This window comes from Ornithodoros turicata, chromosome 10 (genome assembly GCF_037126465.1).
Source record: "Ornithodoros turicata isolate Travis chromosome 10, ASM3712646v1, whole genome shotgun sequence".
In the NCBI taxonomy this organism is placed as follows: domain Eukaryota; kingdom Metazoa; phylum Arthropoda; class Arachnida; order Ixodida; family Argasidae; genus Ornithodoros; species Ornithodoros turicata.
This window is the reverse complement of record NC_088210.1, coordinates 9,215,056-9,235,438: the sequence shown is the minus strand read 5'-3', so window position 1 is coordinate 9,235,438 and position 20,383 is coordinate 9,215,056. Positions and strand designations below refer to the sequence as shown.

The window sequence follows — 20,383 nt, the reverse complement described above, 5'->3', positions numbered from 1 at the left end:
TTAACGTATTACATAGGATGTGCGTTCATATGAAGTGTGCGATTTTAAACCTAGCGGGACAGTCTGTTGTTTTAGGCAAAAATGCACAATCACAATATCACACGCAACCTGAATACCTGTGGGTGTACACACACTCTTGTTCGTGTAGCACAAACAAAAAGCATGTCACAACTACCGCATGTTAGGACTACCACAAAGTTTTCTGTTTAGTGCCATCCGAAAACTTTCCGTAGAAGGGTGAAAACGCAACTTTATTTCACAGCAAACGAAGGGAACACGGCAAACAAAAACTCAAACGAAATACATGGCAGTTTGCAGGGAGTCAAGAACTTTGACAGCCTCTACGTACTGACTGGTGGATACAGAGTCCCCACTGCCCCCCGACGAGTCGCTGCTCGAACTCGACACGTCCACCTTGCTAATCACGTGGTTCTTAGCCCTGTAGGCAGCCAGATGGGCGTAGTAGACAGGCGCCGGAATGCTGACCGAGCGAGCGCAACGCGCGTACGTGTGGCACAGGTAGTAGCTCAGCTTCTGCAAGTCGTCCGCGGTGAAGTTGGAGTCGTCCCACACGATGTAGTAATGAGCCGGCCTGCTGGTGCCCTGGATGCCGAAGTGGGAGCAGAGGAAAAAGTCGAAGTCCAACGGGTGCGTGACGACGGAGTCCACGGTGGTGCCCGGCGGGACGTTGCGGCACTTGCCCACGCCGTCCCGGTCGCTGGAGGGCATGAAACGGGTGTGGTGCCTCTTCTGCACAACGATGAACGTCAGGGCGGGTTCGTAAGTCTCGTTCGGGGACAGCTCCTGGCACGCGAGCCGGATCGCAGAGACTTCTCGGTTGCGGACCTCCATGAACTGTCCTTCGCTGACGCCGTCCCGGAAGAAGATGATGCGTTCGGGCTTGTGCTTGGTAGCTCGATAGAACGCTTTCAACATGTCTTTCATCATGTCCTTCAGGTCCTTTATGATCTCGACTCGGGACGTAGCAGCGGCGTCTTCCATCTGCACGCGGATGGACGCGTGGAACTTGGAAGGGATCGAGTCCAGGCTGCCCACGCAGGCGGCGATGGAAGGGCGAAGTTTGTCCCCTGGGGCTGGGTGTGTGACGTCGGCCCCAATTATGATCACGGGCTTCTGGAAGATTGAAGGCTTTTCCTGCGCCAGGAGGCTGTTGTTGGTGCCTCCCATTTTAGCGTTGATCTTCTGGCAGAGATTAGTGACGAGAGCTGCGTTGCATTTCTTGATCACATTGTTGTCCATGATGCACTGCGTCCGCAGGCCCAGTTCGGTCTCGCACACTTGCTTGATCTCCGCGTAGTTGCTGTTCTTTGCGAGCACGACGAGTACGATCTCCAGCCCGGAGTACTTGTGCATGACGTCGGCGAAGATGTTCTTCATCGGTTTTCTATGAGCGTCAGCTGTGACAACGTCGGCCGGCATCTCAAACTTGATGCCTAGCTCCTGGCCCACTCGTACCAGCATCTTGACAAAGTTGTCGATGTCGTGTTTCTGCGGGAACCTGCTCAAGTTCAGGACAATCCAGCGACTGATGGAGGCAGCCTTGTAGAAGTGTTTGCCACGCAGTTCCCAAGTGCCTTCGCGTGGCTTGGTAACGCTGTTGTTTTCAAACACTAGGGTGGGAGGATCCAGCACGCGCCCTTTCAGCTGAGTCGCGTCTGTGCTGATCTTGATGCCGAACTCTTTCAGGTAGGGCTCGTTGCTGGTGACCAGGTCCTTGACGGACTGCCTGATCTCGTGGAACCGTTTCGACGGTGGCTGTGCAGTGCGCTTGATCATCTCCGACGTCTGGTTCTCGTCCAGTTTCTTCTTGCAGTGCTGGCCTTCAACAATCTCGCACACTTCGAGGGGCAGGAACACCGGGTGAGATGGGCTACCACTCTGCACGCACGGCAGGTTCGGGTACGTCAGTCGGCCGTATTTGCTCTGAAAGTAGTCCGCAACGCTGTTACGAGAGCCGTCCTCCATGGTGAAGTACAGCTTCTTGGCGGGTTCCTTGGTCACCTTCACCACCTTGTAGCGACGAGGGTAAGGGAGATGATTCACCTGCAATAGATAAATACCTCAGGTTGACCTTACGCCAGTTCCTCTCATTCGAAAGGGTTGTTGCGAGAGGTCTCTAGGGTTTTCGAAGACTTGATCTAGAACCTGACTACCAAGGTGGAAAATGTTTGCAATTCTGAGTCGTTTATGGAACAATTTCTACTTGCGAACCAATTTATGAAGTGGTTTCAGGTAGAAATTGTTTCATAAACCACTTTGAATTGCAAACATTTTTCACCTGGGTATGTGCACACCATGCAGTTGGAGGAACAAATAAGAGCAACAAGTACACAAAAATTAAGTGCACTGAGAAAAACAAGCTACTAAATTGAGGAAGAAACTGAGGACGTAGAAGGGCATCTCACGCACAATTACATAGCTAACAGTAGGGCAAACAAACGCTGAACGAATGAAAGCGCAAAATTGTTCACTATATTTTGAGCATTCCAGCTTTACTACCTTGATGCGCAACCCTTTCAGTTCCTTATTCAGTCGAACAGTCTGGAAGTCTCGCAGTTCCCTGAAGTCCGTCGGGCTGAGCTCTCGACGGGCATCGCTGAAGATCCGGCACATGAATGTGAGAACGGGAATGGGCTCGTAGAAGGCAGTCGCTGACATGTCGATATTGAGCATGGGTTTCCACTGGGCAGGGCGGACGCTGGTGTAATAGCCGAACCACACCTCCCGGCCGCCACCCAGGGTGCTGTTGTCCTGGGGCGGCTTGAAGAAGGACCTGCCCACGGGCGTCAGCTTTATGGACGGTCCGTGACGCAAGACGATGTCCACGGCTTGCAGCACCTCCTGCGGCACCGTGTTGACGCGACTGTCGAAGACCGCGTGCAGGGCGTCCAGGTTGACCGTGGCTGCGTACTGAATCTTGACGATGAACTTCTGCACCCGTTGGTCTTCCTCGAAGTCGACCGAGAAGGTGCGCTCGCTGAACTTGAGCTCCCGCCTCGTGTAGAGGTTCTTTCGACCGTCGAAGGCTGGAACGCAGTTGCTGAGTTCGTGACGATATTTCTTCACCAGCAGCTCGATGATCATCCGGTTGATCTTGGTGCTCATACAGCGGTACTTGCGCTTTTCGGGCACCTTGGCCTCCTTGCGCGTCTCGGAGAATATCTCGACGTCGTAGTGGAACACGTTCCCGCTGGGGATTTCTATGCTGAAGTGGTTCGCGGTCAGCTGGATGGCCCTGCCCTGCTTTCCGTGCGCCGGCCGCCTGGGGAAGTGGGAGGGCAAGCTGCGCTCCAACTCTTGAATCTTGATCTCGTCGGCAGACTTGATGGACGAGTTGAGGGTGGACGTGCGCGGAGAGCCCCCGTTCTGCTGCGGTGAAGTACCGCCACCAGCACGAGGCCCCTCGGTTGGAGCCACAGTACGAGGGCCATTTGTCTGCTGCTGACTTCGACGCTGCCCGCTTGCGACACGATGCTGGATCGCTTGAGCGAACGAGGATCCTTGGGCCCCGTACGGCAACGGCGCCACCTGACCCTGAGGCACGCCCGGAGGACCTCCTGCGTAAAAAAAAAAAAAAAAATAGCGCATTAGCCCAACCTAGATCCGTTTCAGCAAAGCCGTCGGTCCGATGGGCTTGCCTGGACCAGGATAAACGTCACCCCCGTCCCTTCCCAGAAGTGCCGTTTCGATACGGTTTGCGGATCGCTACAGAATCGGCGGAGGCTCGCGAAACGGCTTCCGGAACGGAAACTGCGCATTGCCACAAAAAAAAAAAAAAAAATCCCTTTCGGGAGTAAATGCATGGGAGTAAGTGAATGCCATACGGTGTAGACCGCATCTCACGCTGTGTTCTAAGAGTCCCAGGTGCATGATTCGTGTGCATGCATGAAAATACTTCGAATCAAATCTTCAAGCGTGATACATAGAGTGATATAAAGTTTTGCGACACACATAGGGCACAATTTACGAAGAAAGAAGCGCTAACTGTCTCTTACTCAGTGTGAGTGAAAATTTATAAGTTGACTGAGTTATACAGCCTTATGCCACCAAATTGACCAAGAGCACATGACTGTTGCATTCGGAAGACCATTCGCGAAATTCAGTGTCTATTTCCACTCCTGGGGAGTAAATGTCGTTGTTAGGGGACTAAAATAGGGAGTGATTGCAGTCTAGGGGACTAAGTTGCAATTACTCTTTTTCTCATGGTTTCTAGTCCAGCCGATTCCCTCTGACCATATTAACAGTCTCGTCATCCATTTTGTCGAAAAGCTGGAGGGTGTCACAGGGTAGCAGAGCCTGGGACATGCACTGTCTTAGACTACACAATGCTCTGTCCATTATTCTGCGTCACAAAAGCGCGGAATAGCGGACCCCGAGGTCCAACTTACATGGTCACTTCGATGGATAGGAACAGCCACTCCTGCTGTTTTTTTTTTTTTTTTTTTTCACTTTTTCCGCGGGTTTCTAGCCAAGGTCGTTCTCAAATTAAATCCTCAGCGTCAATTTTTGTGTACTACTGTTCATGCACAGGAATCGAAAAGATTGTAGCAAATCGAAATAAGGAGGGACTAACAGGGGCAGTTCAGGTTCAGCCTTGAACAGCAGGCTTCGTGCGTGAAGAGTCACATGATGTCCGCGCCCGGTAGCAGACGACACGAGAACCCCATATCAACGTGGTCGTATCCTGGTCTACCAACACTTGCGACACTTTCCAGACGAATATCGGCACAGTTCCCCCTCTGAAGTCCGCCCAGGACGCATACTAATCCCCCCTGTCCCTCTCTCCATCTGTCCACATCTGTACGACGCTCATCGCCACAGTTCCTTCGCGGCGCTAACACGAAATAAAAATAAAAACCGTCGCGACACGTCGGTCCCATCACTGCTTGAAAAGAGTGGGATTTGTTGTCATAACGTTATCACTGGAAGGTCTGCAGACGCTGAACATTTATTAGTCGTCCGGTACATTTAGACGTCGGCGCAGTGATGTCAACTGCCCCACGTGTTGTATGCATACAACACGGGAAGTACGATGGTGGCGCTTTGCAACGAGGTAAGGATTTATTGTAAGGATAGCCAAACTCCAAACTTACTCCCATTTTAAGTTAGCTTTCTAGAGAAGCGTCTAAACGACACGCTCACCTCTTCCTCGACCTCTGGGTGGTAGGACAGCTACTTCCATTGCGGCGAGAAATATTGCATCGCCGGCGTATATGGTTCCACAGGATTAATGCGTGCGCACAGTCGAGATAACGGCGCGTGCAATGGCGACTAATGAAAAAGGGCACGCGGGGTGGGTGCCAGGGCTGGCCGATGTCGATTGTACTGGACCAGGGCCCGGTGCTGATTTGCACTGTCTTTTGAGCCAGTATACCGTCTTGCTGGCAAAATTCCAAACGGTAATCACGTCGCGACGAAAAACAAAAAGAAAATGAAAAATACACGCAGCGGACGAGTGATTGCGAGAACGCTGGTTCATCCGCGTTTTTCTTGCTGCATGCCTTGGAAGTTATCTCAGTTACCGAAAGTTCCCGCGCGGATGAATTGCTGATATTGTCATTCGGGCGTCCAGATAAAGAATGCTCCGTTTTTCTGTTCCTTCTCTCCAATGACACATTTGCGCTAAACACGGTGACGGGAAACCTACCGGTGTACCCGATGGAAACTGCTAAGAGCACGCCAGGATGACGCGGCAAAGTTTGTACGTTCTTTCCATAACGTAAAAGCGCTAAAAAAACAGGACGAGCACAAGACACGCACAACATCGAGCGGCCACTTTCAACAGCTTTACTGAAATGCCACATGGCAGACGCTTATAATCATTGCAACGAGAGATCTGGGAGGCCTGCCTGATGAAGTATACTTCATCAGTTCACCGCATAGCACGCTGTGCTCCAACCATTGCCAAGAATAATAGTGTTATCGCTTCTGATTCGAAGAGAGAGGAGGCGTACGCCTTTTTATGGCAATTTTCATATATCCAAATTGCCACAAAAAGGCGTACGTCCACCTCCCTCTTCGAATCAGAAGCGATAACCATATCATTCGCGGCAATGGTTGGCTTACAGCGTGCTATGCGGCCAAGTTCTGTTTTTAGAGTGTAGGCCGGCAACACCTGTTTGAGCTCGAAAAGTATTCTATTATCTGAAAGGGAAAGGGAGTTCCTGTTGCAATGATGATAAGCACCTTCCATGTGGCATGTCAGTAAAGTTGTGGAAACTGGGCGCTCGATGTCGTGCGTGTCTTGTATTCGTCCTGTTTTTAGCGTTTTTGCATTATGAATGTGCTCCGCTGATTAGCAGACGAGCTCATTTTATCGTGCAGGTGGCCCACAGTGTTGTCACGCTCCTCGCCCTTTCATGAGACGAGGCGTTGCATGAGATGGCGTCCTGTTAGGCTTAGCGAGGCCGTCGAAGTATCAACGAAGCGCTCAATAGAGCGCACCACGGTGGACGGAATTTTATAGTTCTTATGTTGTTCGATTCGGAATGTGGCGCTCTTTCACTTCCATGCAACATTTAACTTTTAAACGCTCCCGCTATTTTTTAAAAAACAGTGGTTCCGTTAGAGAGCAACAACTCAAGTGTCCAACACGAGGACGTTATTAGAACATCATTCGTAAAAGAATATCTTTGCAAAAAAAAAAAACAGCGATGGAACCACGGGGAATAACACCGCAAAACTTGCACGGTCTGAACCGGGGCTCTAACTGATCAAAACAGTTTTAGTTTTCAGAGACCCTGCTGTGTGTGCGATTCCATGTCCGTAACCACAGTAGGTTCCACAATTATGGTACGAGGAATCAAAAGTGTACTTACTCCGAACCCGTATGACTGCCACGTTAGACATCTTACAGCCACTTCGGAAGCAGTCTCCAAAAACGTGGCGTTTCGCTACTTCTTCCTCTTCATCCAACGAGCTGTTAATGAGTTCGAAGAAGAAGAGGAAGAAGAAAGACGGGTGGGTCCCTAGTAGTCACACACAGCCATACATCTACAATGACTCTTCTACATTGACTACTACTAATGAATACTACAATGACTCTACACGTGAAATATGCAAATAACCACGACATGCAGGATGCTGTGCCATGGAGCCGCAAAACAAGCGAACTTCAGCATCTCCACCACTTCAACCGTCACATTCTCCACCCAAATTGTCACCGTCAAGTCATAGTACAGTTAGTCAGTTAGTTAGTTACAGCACGGTCCCTTGTGGTTACAGTTAGTCATCCTCATAGCCCTGGCCGATCTCCCTTGTGGCTAATGGCCGATCTCCGCGGGACGAAGAAGAAGAAGTCTTTCGTGGCAGTTACGTGAAAACAACGCCTCCTCTATAAATTTATAGAGGAGGCGTTGGTGAAAATGAGTACCAAAAAAGAAATAAAAGGCTTCGTAGTACGACTGTTTCGGAATAAAAACGATTTTCTTGAAAGGATCGTACGCCTAATGCAGCTCGATTTAGGATTGGTTGTACAGTCAGTTTTAAAGGGCGGTGTACGATTCCCCCCAATTTAAACTCCCTATTCTCCCGTCACGAAACAATCTGCTCATCTAAACCGGCCCCATAATACACCCGTAGCATTTCCCCCGCCTTATAGTGCGGTGACTCGCAAAGGTTGCAACTAAAGAATTATTGTTTGGCAGGCTAAACATTCTTTTAATATATTTTATTTTTAAATGACGAGGCTAAAGCGTGTTAGGTCCGCAAAAATGATGAATTTTGTTGTCGAGCTCGTCAATTTGTGGTGCAACTCATTTGTTGCTCGAAAAGGCGCTTTTGACAAAACGGCTGCTAAAGCTTGGGGTTTCATTGGGGGTCACTCGCTGGTTCCTAACTGGCGAAAGTGCTTTTTGAGCTGGCCGTTGCGGCAGAAAGTGCGCTCTCCTACTTATGGCGCCACGCCAGTGCCGTGTATGCCAAAGGGAGTCTGGCCATTAATGGGACCTGCCTATACCTGAAGCTCCACCCACTTTTTGAGGTACCTAGCCAATCACAGGTCGAAATATACAGTTGTCTATTATTACATCCATCCAGTGCGTATACCTCACCCTTATTTACTGGGTGCTACCATTTTTGGAGAAACTCGATTGATTCGGATTGAAACGGATATCGCTGGTGACAGACCAAAACGACGGATTTTGCGACCACTTTTATCAGCGCCATCTGCATGGAGAGAGACATGTTTGGAAGGCTCAGAATTGCAGAAATGGTTGCTGGCAGAAGTGATTGGCCAGGAGAGCGGTACAACCGCTTCTTCGTAACAGACGACTGCCGGTATGAAGTTTTGAATTACGTAATGTAAGTAGATCGATACAGAAATGAGCAAAGATGTATGTATAAACAATATGCAATTATATAATGCAAAATCCTACGTATAGGGGTCGTCCTTCTCGATATTTTCTTGGTATCACGGTCTTCACTAGGCCTAATGTTAGCGACGAAACATCCCATTTTCGCGTAAATAATGATGGCGGATAATGATGCAGATGCGTACGTGAGGATATATACTCACAGTATGAAATTAAAGTAGTCTGTGAAAAAATTTTGTCACGAAATCTCCGCTTCGCCGTTCCAAGCGCCATCCTCCATCTTGGAGAAAATTTGGTGTCATGGCAGCTCCCATGGAAAACGGTAACCAATGAAATGCGCCTAAGTTTGATTGACAGGTCGAGCCTCTTTTTTAGGCTCCTCCTAATGGCCAGACTCCCTTTGGCATACACCGCACTGTATGGCGCATGGTGGTGCTGCGGTATTTCTCCTGGCGCGCTATAGACCTCTACGCAAGAAACGTCATCGTGATGTTGGTAGACAGCCGGAAGCCGAAACAAATCGGAAGGAATATGCTGCGTTCCATTGGAGTCACTAAATACGCTTCGCTTCAGGGTATCGACACTGAGGTCTAAGGGAGAGCAGGAGCGCCATCTTGTTTCCGCACAACACCGGTATCATCCCCATTTGAGGATAAAAGACCGCTAACATAATCCTCCCCCTTGGGATAGAGAAGCGTGTATGATTGTTGTGCGATAATCCATGTATTATCAACCACAGCGTCCCGACGATGTCACGGTGAGCTCGAGGCCGTCAAATGCTGCTTGCAATCGAAGGGAACATTTCACCCGCGCACGATAGATGGCATCGTGCGCAGTGCGCCTGCGCGTGGGTAGCCCGGCGCGGAAACAAGAGGGCGCATGTTCGCTCTTGGAACTCAGTGTCGATACTCTGAAGCGAAGCTTATTTAGTGACTCTAGGTTCCCGGAATGGGGGGGGGGGGGGGGGGGGGGGTTATGTTTATTAGACGAAAAGGGAAAAAAAACGGGGAAAGGTCAGCCGAACGGGACGTCGGCTTGCTATTCCAGAAATAAGAAATAATAAATACATAAAAAGAAAAGAGAATAATTAAAGAAAGAAAGAAAGAAATAAGAAGTAATAAGAAATAAATAAAGAAAATCAAGAAATAAGAAATAAAGAAAAAGAAGTAAGAAAAAGAAATAAATAAAGAAAGAAAATTAAGAAATAAGAAATAAAGAAAAAGAAGCAAGAAAAAGAAATAAATAAATAAAGAAAGAAAATTACGAAATAAGAAATAAAGATAAAGAAAAAGAAGTAGGAAAAAACGAAAAACTACCCGATGATGAAAGAAGGATGAGGTAGATTAAAGACAAAGATGACAAAAAAAGATGACTAACAAACGGTGAAGGAATGATGAGATGAATCACAGAAGATGACTTTAAAAAGAAAGCATGAGGTTAATGCGTTGAAGGTGAGAGTGGGGCACCTATTGAAAGAAAAGTAGGGCCGAAGGTGGCGTCCTTTTCAGAGACCATCGTAATCCCCCCAAGATCGTGACTTTCGTGCACGACCTTGCTCGCCCCTTAGCGTAGCCCCTAGCCGTAGCCCCTTGCTCGCCCCTCGGTCGTAGTTCAAGCCTACCAAATTGGTGGTGCTGTCGAACACTATGACGTCATTTGTTAACAAACAGGGAGAGGTGTGTTGTGTCTCCTTATCTCCAAAGGCGTATGTAGTTGACGGGCTAGATTTATTTTCCTTCTTAAAGGGAGACTCCGGGACAATCCGAAACTATTATAATGACTATGTAAATAAGCTCGACACATTCTTCCGAAATAAGAATTACAGTTGGTTTGGCAATCGGGGACTCGTTAGTTGCCAAAAGAGCTGGGAAGCTCAAAACGAAACCGAAACTTCTGAAGGTTCCCTCTACTACCTCCTGTACCATGCGTGACGTCACCGGTAGTCTCGTGTGGGCCACTGGCTGTTTTTGGGCACGCGCGTTGTAACTTCTTCGTGTCGCGTGGATGACCAGTCGTGTGCTTCCTCGATTTCGCTCTAAGATATTCACCAGTGGTAACAGCAAAACCTACAGAACGCCGCACACGAGGAATACCGGTGAGGTGAAGCACAGTGTTGCTGGACTGCTTTCCCGTGGAGGAGCGCCTAATCACACGAAGGAAAATATTCATTTTCTAATCATCTGGGCCACTTGGGGATGTGAAATTGCGTTCACTGAAATATCATGCGGTACGGATTGATGTCGCACTGTTACATCAACACGTTTTTGGTGCGGAGTCTCCCTTTAAGTCGAACACGACTAGAGTTGAAGAAATCTGAGCTTGGGCACTATAGGAAGAGCGACAGACACAGTGACGTAGCCAGAAAAATATTTCGGCAGGTGTTCTATATGGGGACTTTACATGGGGGAGGAGGATCTCACCGTCCTTTCCCTCTTCCAAATGCACCACCAAATGTACGATTTCAGGATGGGAGGGTTGAAACCCCCCCCCCCCACACACACACACATACACTCTGGCTACTCCACAGGACAAACACACAAACGGGTTGCTCAAACCAGCACCATACAAACCATACACGACAAGAACAAAGTACGTGGGAAACGGGCAGCACGGTTTTGGTAGCCTCGTTGGTGTTGGTGTTGCCTCCTGTTCCCGCGTATTTTGTTGTTGTCGTGTTTGTGTTTTTTTATCTCCCCGTGTGAGTGTCTATACCGCTCTTCCTACGGCACAGGCTCATGTTTCTTCAACTGGGGCTCATCATTTCTTCATCCGGCTTTGGCTGGGACCATACCATCCCTCTCTCAATTTCAGGAACTGTCACTTTTCTACTACGACTCTGTGGCCTGAGATCTCTAACCTCCTTTCGCCGGACTGACAGTGATTGCGCTCAAGAAGTCCTCGCGCGTTATACTCAAGTGCACCGAGAGGCATGATGTCCGACTATTTTTTCCTATAGGATGATTCTGAATATCACTGTCAATAGACCTCTTTCTGTTTGTAAACAAATGACGTCATAGTGTTCGGCAGCGCCACCAATTTGGTAGAGTTGAACTACGCTCGTGGCTAGAGTCGAACAAGCTCGCGCCCGAAAGCAACGGTCTTGAGGGGATTACGATGGTCCCTGAAAGGGACGCGACCTTCGGTCCTACTTTTCTTTCAATAGAAGGCAGCGAACAAGTACCCGATCGAGGAACCCAGCCCTCCCCTTCCGATTTGTTTCGGTTTTAGTCTGTCCACCAACGTCATGATAACGTTTCTCAGGTAGAGGTCTATTTCCACGAATTTGAGTAAATTCGTCACGCTCTTCACGCTGGTGGCGTAAAAAAAGTGACCTTTACTTGGCAAATTACCGAGTTCACTTCGCAAAAATTTACATAATTAAATATAAATTACATGTCATGCACATCAGGAGGTGGCAAAAACCTAGTAAGAACAAATGCCGTTGACCGCATGATTCTAGATGGCGTAGTGTTTCAATGACACGTTTTCTGGGGCACCCTATGGAATATGGAAATGGAACCCTGGGGAATATACCGCACCGGTGTAAAATCGCATCCTGTGTGCTTCAGCAGTAGACTGCGTGCGTTGAGACACCAGCATATCTTCTCACTGTGAAGAAACCGAAGCGCAATGTCCATGAAGCGCATTTAGGGGGATTGTGATGCATTCCTGTTATGTGTCTTGCTTGGGGGCGCGATACTCGTTTCGACCCGGGCGCTGGGGGACCCACGCTACGCCGCTAACGCAGAGTATAAGGGCTTTGACTGTAGCATACGAACTGCACTCTAAGGAAAAAGGGTGTGAAAAAGTGGTAATTTCTATAGTTACAACCTAGGTCAACATCGCGTCTGATAAAGGGTGCAAAAGTGTGGTAAAAGTAGTTATCCAAACTGCTAGAAAAAGGCGTACCCACCCCTCGGTCACCGAATCGCGGTGAGGTTCTGTTTTGAGAGTGGGGTAGCTGGAAGAACTTTGCAACCCTTTAGGCACAACATATGCGACAACTTTTACCTCCTTAAAGGTGTAACTGTCCCACATTTTTGATTTTTTTAAAAGCGTGGCAAGAGAGTAAAGAACATCATGGGGCTTCGGAATGATCTAATCAAAATAAACGATCAACAAAACAAACATTGCGATTAAAAATCGAGAAGGAAAGGGTCACAGTATATCGTGTTCCAGGAAAATATAATTGCGAACATCGAGCGGGGATGCGTCCGTGTGGAGATATACACTATCGCCGCAGACACACAGTTGAGACCACACCGGCAAAAGCACTTGTAGGCTCGAGTATGTTGTCGCCCTTGACCTTATCGGCGCGCCTTTCACTGCGGAAGACATCGTGTTACAGTCACTTGAAACAACAACTCGAAGGATGTCCTGTGACGATAGCGAAACTCATCTCCAGGTCTGCCCCGTCTGTGTCTTTCATATCTCCGACTCCTTTTCTTTTTCTATGGCATGTGAAACGCTGACGGTGTGGGCAAGATAACCAGCCTCGAAGAAGTGACGTCAACCACTCCTCTGGTGTCCGGGGGAGGGTATTTATAAGAGAGATGAAGTAATTGGCGACACACCAGGGGCTAGGATTCACCTGACACGCACCGCGCATCAAGAGGCAATATGGTAAGTGATCTTCCTTTGTCCACTTCACATTGGAAAGTTGTTTTGCTGCAACGATTATGACGACGTCTTTCTTTGTTTCTCCAATGTGCAAAGGCAGTCTATTCGCACGATTTTCTCTCTCTCTCTCTTTTTTTTCTTTTTCCTGTGAGGGCGCACTGTTTAGATGGCATCAGTGACTTCCCCAAAAATCGACCTCTGAGGGTGTGCTGGTTGAACCCCTAGGTGAGGGCGAGGGGGGGGGGGGTATGTGTATACGGGTGTACGTTTATAAGTCAGATGGAAGAAAAACTTCGAGGCAGAGGAACACACAATGCAGGGCAATATTTTTCTCAGTTTCAGAATCGTTGAGAATTTGTTGTCTTGTGTCGCGTGTTTCTCTGTCTCGGTTTTTTTTTTTCTTCTTCTTCTTCTTCTTGTTTGCCATCACGTATAAACAGCTACCCTATACGACTGACGCCGATGTCCTCTTCATTCCTTATGAGCGCATGTATTGGTGGCCGAGCTGTACGGGGTGAGGTGGGGGCAATCTCAGATTTTCTTTCTTTTTGGTGGAGGAAGAGTGACCACGAACGGGAAGATGCGCTTTTACTCCCACTCTAAAAGCAGTACTTCACCGCAGAGCACGCTGTGCGCCAACCATTGCCACGAATGATGGAGTCATTGCTTGTGATTCGAAGAGAGAGATGGGGTAGTACGCCTTTCTGTGGCAGCTATCACATATCTAAACTGCCACAACAAGGCGTACGCCCCCCTCGCTCTTCGAATCACAAGCGATGACTCCGTCATTCGTGGCAATGGTGGGTTGGCGCACAAAGTGCAATGTGGTGAAGTAACAGCGAGTTTATTATACCATTGGTAAGGTTATCGTGCCTATCGGAACCAATCGCGGTCGTGCGTGACTCAGAATCTTATCCACTGGTTGGATCCGTTTAATACCAAGTTATCTGCTTGGTTTGCTAAAATTCTCTAATGTTTTATGGTGTACTGGAAACCACATTATTTCTTTTCGTCGTCGTTGTTGTTGGTATTGGTGGTGGTTAACTTATGTTGTGACTGAGACGACAAACGGGTCTGTAGAGGGAATAGCAGTTAATATGATTCAGTTAGTACGACCGCAAACTATATATAGTGTTATTTTATTCCTCTTGGACCACTGAGCACGGCATCGAAAATCCCAAAAGCGAAAGAGTGGCGTTGTTTGACTGTTATTCGACGGAATACATGATTCAGCAGACGACGGATGTTGAGAGCATCCCGGAATTCCCTCACTGGAAAAACGAGAAAACGTCACTCCCAAAAGACCAATGAGAGCGCGACCTTGAGGAAAGGAATGCCGCGGCCGTGCGGGCGTCTTATATAAGCTGCCTTTACACATAAACCAATCCACCGGTATAGGGGAGGATATGTATATTGAAGAAAGAAAGCAAGGAAACGTTGGGCAGGCGTAGGCCGACTTGCTATTCCTTTAAAATAAGAAGAAAGCAAAAAAAAAAAAAACACACAAACACAAAAGGAGGCCTTAGAGGCTGGTCGAGAGGCCGGAGGCTTCAAGAAAGCTCAGAGGGCAGTCTTAACCGCCCCCTGGTTGTGCAGGTCGCTGGGCCGAGCAGAGTGGCGAAAGAGTCGTTTGAGTAACCAAGTTCTCGCAAGTGGCGTTGGAGTACGCCTCGCTGAGAGAGATACCGGTTGCAGTATAATAGATAGAGCTCAAGGTCGGCTTCCACGCAACGAGTAACGAGTTCAGAAAATCCCAGAGTGCTTAGCGCCGCTTTGAACTGTGGGAGTTTACTAATACGAAAGAAACGGGTGACCTCCAAACTGTTCCGATTTCAACCTCTACCGGTCCATTGTCCACGACGTGTCAAGGTCAGTGAAAGTGAAATGTGAAGGACTCTTTTTCGTTCGCCCGCTCAGCAAGCACCCAGGATGCAAAGAGCACTGGGATTTTCTGAACTCGTCTATTGGAAGAGATCGTCTATGGAAGCCCCCAACGCGCAGTCTCGGAATACAGGAGTGGTGGTAGCGCGCAAATGTGGCCCCCAAAGTGGCGCGTGCAAACCGACCTCATTGATTGGGCTATTCAGATAACGGGACTCTATGCATGACTCCAAAGAAGCTACAGTTCATCGCCTATCCTCGCGTTACTTGCCCCACGCTTCCTTCTTCTGTAGAAGAGCCGTTGGGGCGCCTCCTTTTCTTTTTTCATCCATGGGATGACAATATCTAGCGGAGGAGGGAGTGCGACCTCTCTGTGCCCAGACATCCCATCTACAGCGCAGTAATGTTTTGAGAGCTGACGGACTTCATTTCTTTTCCTACATAGGTTGAACCCGACTTTATAAGGTGTTGGTTACGGGGTGTCTAGTCGGCGCTTTTACTCCTCTGAGCTCCGCGCTCTCTCTCCGGACTTTTTTCACATACGCGTCGCATCCTAGCGGCTCTCCAACGAACCATACTCGGCTCGCGTCAAAACAAATCCACGTGGATAGCACAAAGGACCAAAACCGATCTGGAGTGGGGCGACAAGGTCGCGCCATTCGCGCGGTCTCCCCACTGGTCCCCACTTCTGTCGTCCCCATAGTGCGCCATCTAGTGAAGACGGAGACAATCCTCTCCGGCGCCTCAAGGTCATACGCATGCGCATCGGCCATTGTGAAAAAAAATGTCCATTCACGCCACCGGAGCCGCTGCGGAAGCAGAGAAAATTCGTTTATTTAATCTCTAAGCACTTTTTGGACGAAATAATTAGCCGGATATATTGTCTGCCAATGCCGAACATAGTGGTATCGGTTTGATAGATGGGTTTCCGGATGCGACAGTTCCGCTTTAAGCGCTTAGGCCGATGAGGTCCTCTTTCCGGGGCCGTCGAAACGGGCGCCCTCTTGCGGTGGTGGTGGCGCTTCTGAAATAGCTCGCCGTCACTAAATAAGGGTGCAGAGTATCGCATTCTTTTTCCGCGGTGGAGCCGCCGTTCTGTGTCTGCAATTGGGCCGATCTTGTCACGTGGTTTCTACTTCCAAAGACTCGCCGTCCATGTTGAGTCACCTCCATGTCCACCACCAAAACCGATTTCCTGCGTTGAGATCTGGCTCGACTGCGCGCTGTTCTCCGTCCCATCGCTAGGCGATGCAACCGCACCTGACTCAAGATGGCGGGCTACATCGCCGGCGTGGCTCAGTGTCGCTACTCTGCTGCCTATTTAGTGACTCTAAAGCTGGATTCACACATGCGTTTCTTGAGGCGGCGCCGCGAACGCTGAGGCGGCACCGCTTTTTGAAACGCATGTGTGAATGAGCTAAAGGTGAGCGACGTCACGACTAACGCTCTGGGGGAAAGGGCGTCCTGGGCCGACTTCTAAGGGAAACTGTGCCGACATATGTCAGACGATTCCGGACGGCACGACAAACCAATCAAAGCAGAGGAAAAGATGAAGGTTTCCGACCGTGTTGATAACTTTCCGCTGCCGTATGCACGTGCCAAACATATATTGTGTTGCCATCCGTGGCGTATATAGCGCGTGGTTTGCTCTCGTGGGCGAACGTTTGCGTGGGCACCCTCGCCGTTCTCAGTTCACCGTTCCCCGCTCCAAGGGCGCAAGCCCTGCAGTGGGAACGTAACTTTAGAGGTAGGAATAGCTGATCCGTAGCCGTAAGCGCGTAATAAAAAGAAAATGTTTATCCAAATGGTGCAACATCATAATTCCAGTCTTTTGTCATCTTCTGCAGCGCGTGATCCTGGTGCTATTTGCCATCTTGGTCCTCCTTGCGGGAGCCAGCGAGGCACGCAGACGCCGGAAGGATCGTGGCAGGACTGGAAGACCAACAACGCCCAGCGGCGACGACCGTCGTTACACTGAATACCCGCCTGAGCGAGATGGCAACGGACTAGATGCTCGCGACGATATGGGTCATCGATCTCATAGAAGCTGGTTCGGCGGCGGCCGTGGTGGTGGTGGTAGTGGTGGAGGAGGAGGAGGTGGAGGTGGCGGTTGGGGAGGATGGGGCGGCTATGGTGGAGGCGGTGGCTGGGGCAGTTCAGAGGCCGGTCGTGGCTATGTGGACGATCGTGTGTATAGGGACGGCTATGGCAGAGGTGGTGGTGGTGGTGGTGGAGGATGGGGTAGATGGGGTGGTGGTGGAGGCGGAGGTGGCCATGGAAGAGACTACGGGTGGCGCCGCTCTGGCGAGTGGTATTAGAGGTTTGTGGAAACAAGCAGCTGTCGTTACCGTGCGCGCAACCACTGCGGGAAAAATGTATTATTCTGGTGCTCTCAAAGATGCCATCTTGCATGCTGCGCTAGTTCGTCAGAAGGGATAGCGCAATTAGCTTATGATACCGTTGTCATGTCGCCTCCAATACACAGAGGCTTCGTTCTTCCATTTTTAGTGCTGCCCTGACACCCCATCCCTCACCCGTTGTCATCCCGCACAACTTCATTACTGTGGCACTTCGGTGCCTGCCAAGAACAACTGTTTTTTTTCTCTCTCTCTCTCTCTTCTGTTTGATGACGATACTGTAATTGTGATAAGTTCAATAAAGCAAAGCTGACGCGCTTCCAGTTCATGTAATTACTTTAGGCATTCCTGTGGTTTTATACGTGTGCGTAGCGAACAGCACTAATTGATAGGCTAGGCTTTATTCGCCCTCTGACAGAATGTGCTACCCAACGGGGGCCTAGAGTAGAACGGAGCAAGCCACATACGGTCAAGCCATAACCTCCTACGTACCCAGCACAGTACCGTCGGCCAATATTGAACCAGTATTGCCAATGTCCAGCCAATATTGAACCCATATGTTGTGCTGCTTGGGTATATAATAGACGCATAGAACTAATCATCATGGCCGGAGACAGAACATTTTAGAGATAAAACACCACATCTCTTCCATCCGTACTAAGGTCCATATGAGGTACAGCTCCCGTTCGGTCGCATTTCCGAGCGAGACAACAGTCACCCCGGGGGCACTAGGGGAATGTAAATTGAACAGAATCCTTGCGTTAAACTAACTGAATAATTTTGTTCAATTAAGGTTTCAATTAAGCTCGCCCGAAGTTTTGCTGTAATCATGCTCGGACACGAGACCTTTTCTTTTTCTTTTTTTTTTCAGCGTTATTATTAACGTTGATGGGAGCTGTACCACTAGTCTTGGAGCCGTTCACGTTGATGATATGCCAAAGAACAATAGGCATCGCCAACATAACTGAACCCTCGGGACGAGGAATGGCACACCAGATTCTTATCCTTATGAAGGGGATGCTCAGTGCGGTTCTCAAACGAAAGTTCCGAAAGTGCAGTGTAGGTACCTGCATGCCATTGGTGCAACGTTTCCACGGGGATCAACATGGGCAGCCATTTTGCGCTTCATATAATGAGTGCTGTCGCTAGGGGAAAAGAAACACACACACATTCCCGACAACAGGGTTCGTAGTTTTGGATAGGTTTCTTCTTTGTCGGACCTTGTACGACAATTTCCTCCCCTTAAAGCTGCGCTGGACATTGCTGTCATTGTGTGTGGCCACAGTGAATCCAATTAATTTTTACCGCACATATATCCGGGAATTTCCGTATTTCCTTTCAAAACGTACGAATCTTTCTGGTTAAGCCGTCGATAGACGGGTGCACACTCTGTATGTCTCACTCCATCTCCCTGCTCCAGCACAAAACGTTACAACAGGGGTCTCAAAAACGCGGCTCGCAATGACCTATTCTGCGGCCCGAGGGCCCTTGACCACCAAACAAAAGAGAGCTATACCTTCACAGAAAGAAGATAAGAAAGAAATAACAAATTATTAGAAATAAGACACTTTCAACCATTGTTTTTACCCGTGCCCCGAGCATACTGTATGCTGCCCCTGTCCATGTTAGGCAGAACATGTGCATGTGAGCATTCTTGTGGCTCATGAACCTCAAGAAGTTACGGTCACAGCAACCTGATATTCGCGTGCACGTTGGTAAACTAGCACAGTAACTACATCCTGAAGATCAGGATGGGCTCATCTTAAAAGGGTTGTGAAACAATTTCCAAGCTTTTCAAGAAGCAACGTTGTAAATTGATTTATGTCTGCTAAACATTCACATCGTCAAAACGACATGTTTCTAGGATCCCGCGTGATGAAGCTATTATTAAGTAGTGTATTTGACGTGTATATTCCGTATTCAAGATACTGACTAATTGCAGGGTTCTAACGAATGGTACTCACCTGATGTTGGGGCTGGAATTATACGACGTGCAGGGAGACACTTACTATCAGGGTTTACAACTGCTTTCTCCTAAGCCAGGTGTCATATTGAAAGCAGCAAGGTTTCTTCTTTTGCCGCCCGTAGATGAAAGAAGGGAAGCCATGACGTCCGACCCGTTATCGCTCCGCCCACTTGTCGTCAGTCGTCTCCCCAAGATGTGCGAGTCAAAGGGAGGTCTTATACTGGCAACCACTACCAGGGCCTGGCTCAGCCGGGCACGCGCAAGAGAACATCCAGAAAAGCACTGGCCGCTTGCACGAACGTTTTACCAATTCCTCGCAGCTGCGCTCGTCATAGCTTGGGCAGTACTTTGTGCACATGGTACTGTCCTCGACGCTTCTCATTCTTATAGAGCACTGGCAAAGCTACCGAGGGCAGCAGCTAGGAACGTTCGCGGAAGTCCTGAAAGAGGGGACCAGTACTGGCTGAACCCTTGCTGCTCCAGGGTCTAGCTTATGAAATAGTGTGTCGCTTGGTAGCTCGATAGATCTGCAAAAAGAACCACTCTTATTGGACCCCAAATCCCGTTGATTTTCTGGAACCCAGCTGTGTGCAGTTCCCAGTTGCTGTTGCCGAAGTAAAACACGGGAGGCCCTGTGCGTGACTGCGTACCGATTCCCTGGGATATACTGTGTCCGCACTACCGGACCCCGTTTCATACACCGTGACCACGGCTGAAGTACTACTTTGCTGAGGCAAGTCCAAGCACTTTTTATCTGACCCACTCACTAATGATCGGAGCCCCAAGAATGCGGCTACGATTCCCCAACTCGTTGATGTGGAGCTGTGCTTGCCCTCTGGTCCACTGCTGCCCTATGTCAGGTCTCTGAGTGCCGTAGAAGTCATAAGGAGAGAGGGTAGAAGAAAAGCTGGGAGAGAGAGTAATGGGGAGAGCAAAGGAGATGTACGGAGACAAGACCCTCTCCTAATGTCCAAGTCCCGGAGGCGCCATGATCGATATTGCGAACTTTCTACGCGTGAAGAGGGGGGGGGGGGGGGGGTCGAGGTAGCTTGCCGTTGTTGGCCGCACTCAAGTGGGCATCGTCACGACTATAGCCGCGTGAAGACCATGTGCGTTCGGCGCAATGGTATCCAATCCCATGCAAGCGGCTTCCACTTCCGCTGGGCTCCGTGTATCATGTCGTGTGGCGAAAAGGATCGAGTATCGTACCGTTTAAACTTTGTGCT

The 20,383-nt window shown here is 49.2% G+C and overlaps 1 protein-coding gene and 1 long non-coding RNA gene across 2 annotated transcripts; one reads left to right on the top strand and one right to left on the bottom strand.

Moving 5' to 3' along the window:
* Nucleotides 1–230: 230 nt before the first annotated feature.
* Nucleotides 231–19,189, bottom strand: LOC135370134 (protein argonaute-2-like). The gene is made up of 4 exons (XM_064603821.1): nucleotides 19,156–19,189; nucleotides 6,840–6,940; nucleotides 2,521–3,578; nucleotides 231–2,064 (listed from the first exon to the last, which is right to left on the bottom strand). The coding sequence occupies exons 2-4, from the start codon at nucleotides 6,868–6,870 to the stop codon at nucleotides 292–294; spliced, it is 2,862 nt and encodes a 953-aa protein (XP_064459891.1). The 5' UTR covers nucleotides 6,871–6,940; nucleotides 19,156–19,189; the 3' UTR covers nucleotides 231–291.
* Nucleotides 12,257–17,514, top strand: LOC135370128 (uncharacterized). The gene is made up of 2 exons (XR_010415227.1): nucleotides 12,257–12,956; nucleotides 16,682–17,514. It is a non-coding gene; the product is annotated as an uncharacterized LOC135370128 (long non-coding RNA).
* Nucleotides 19,190–20,383: the final 1,194 nt, after the last annotated feature.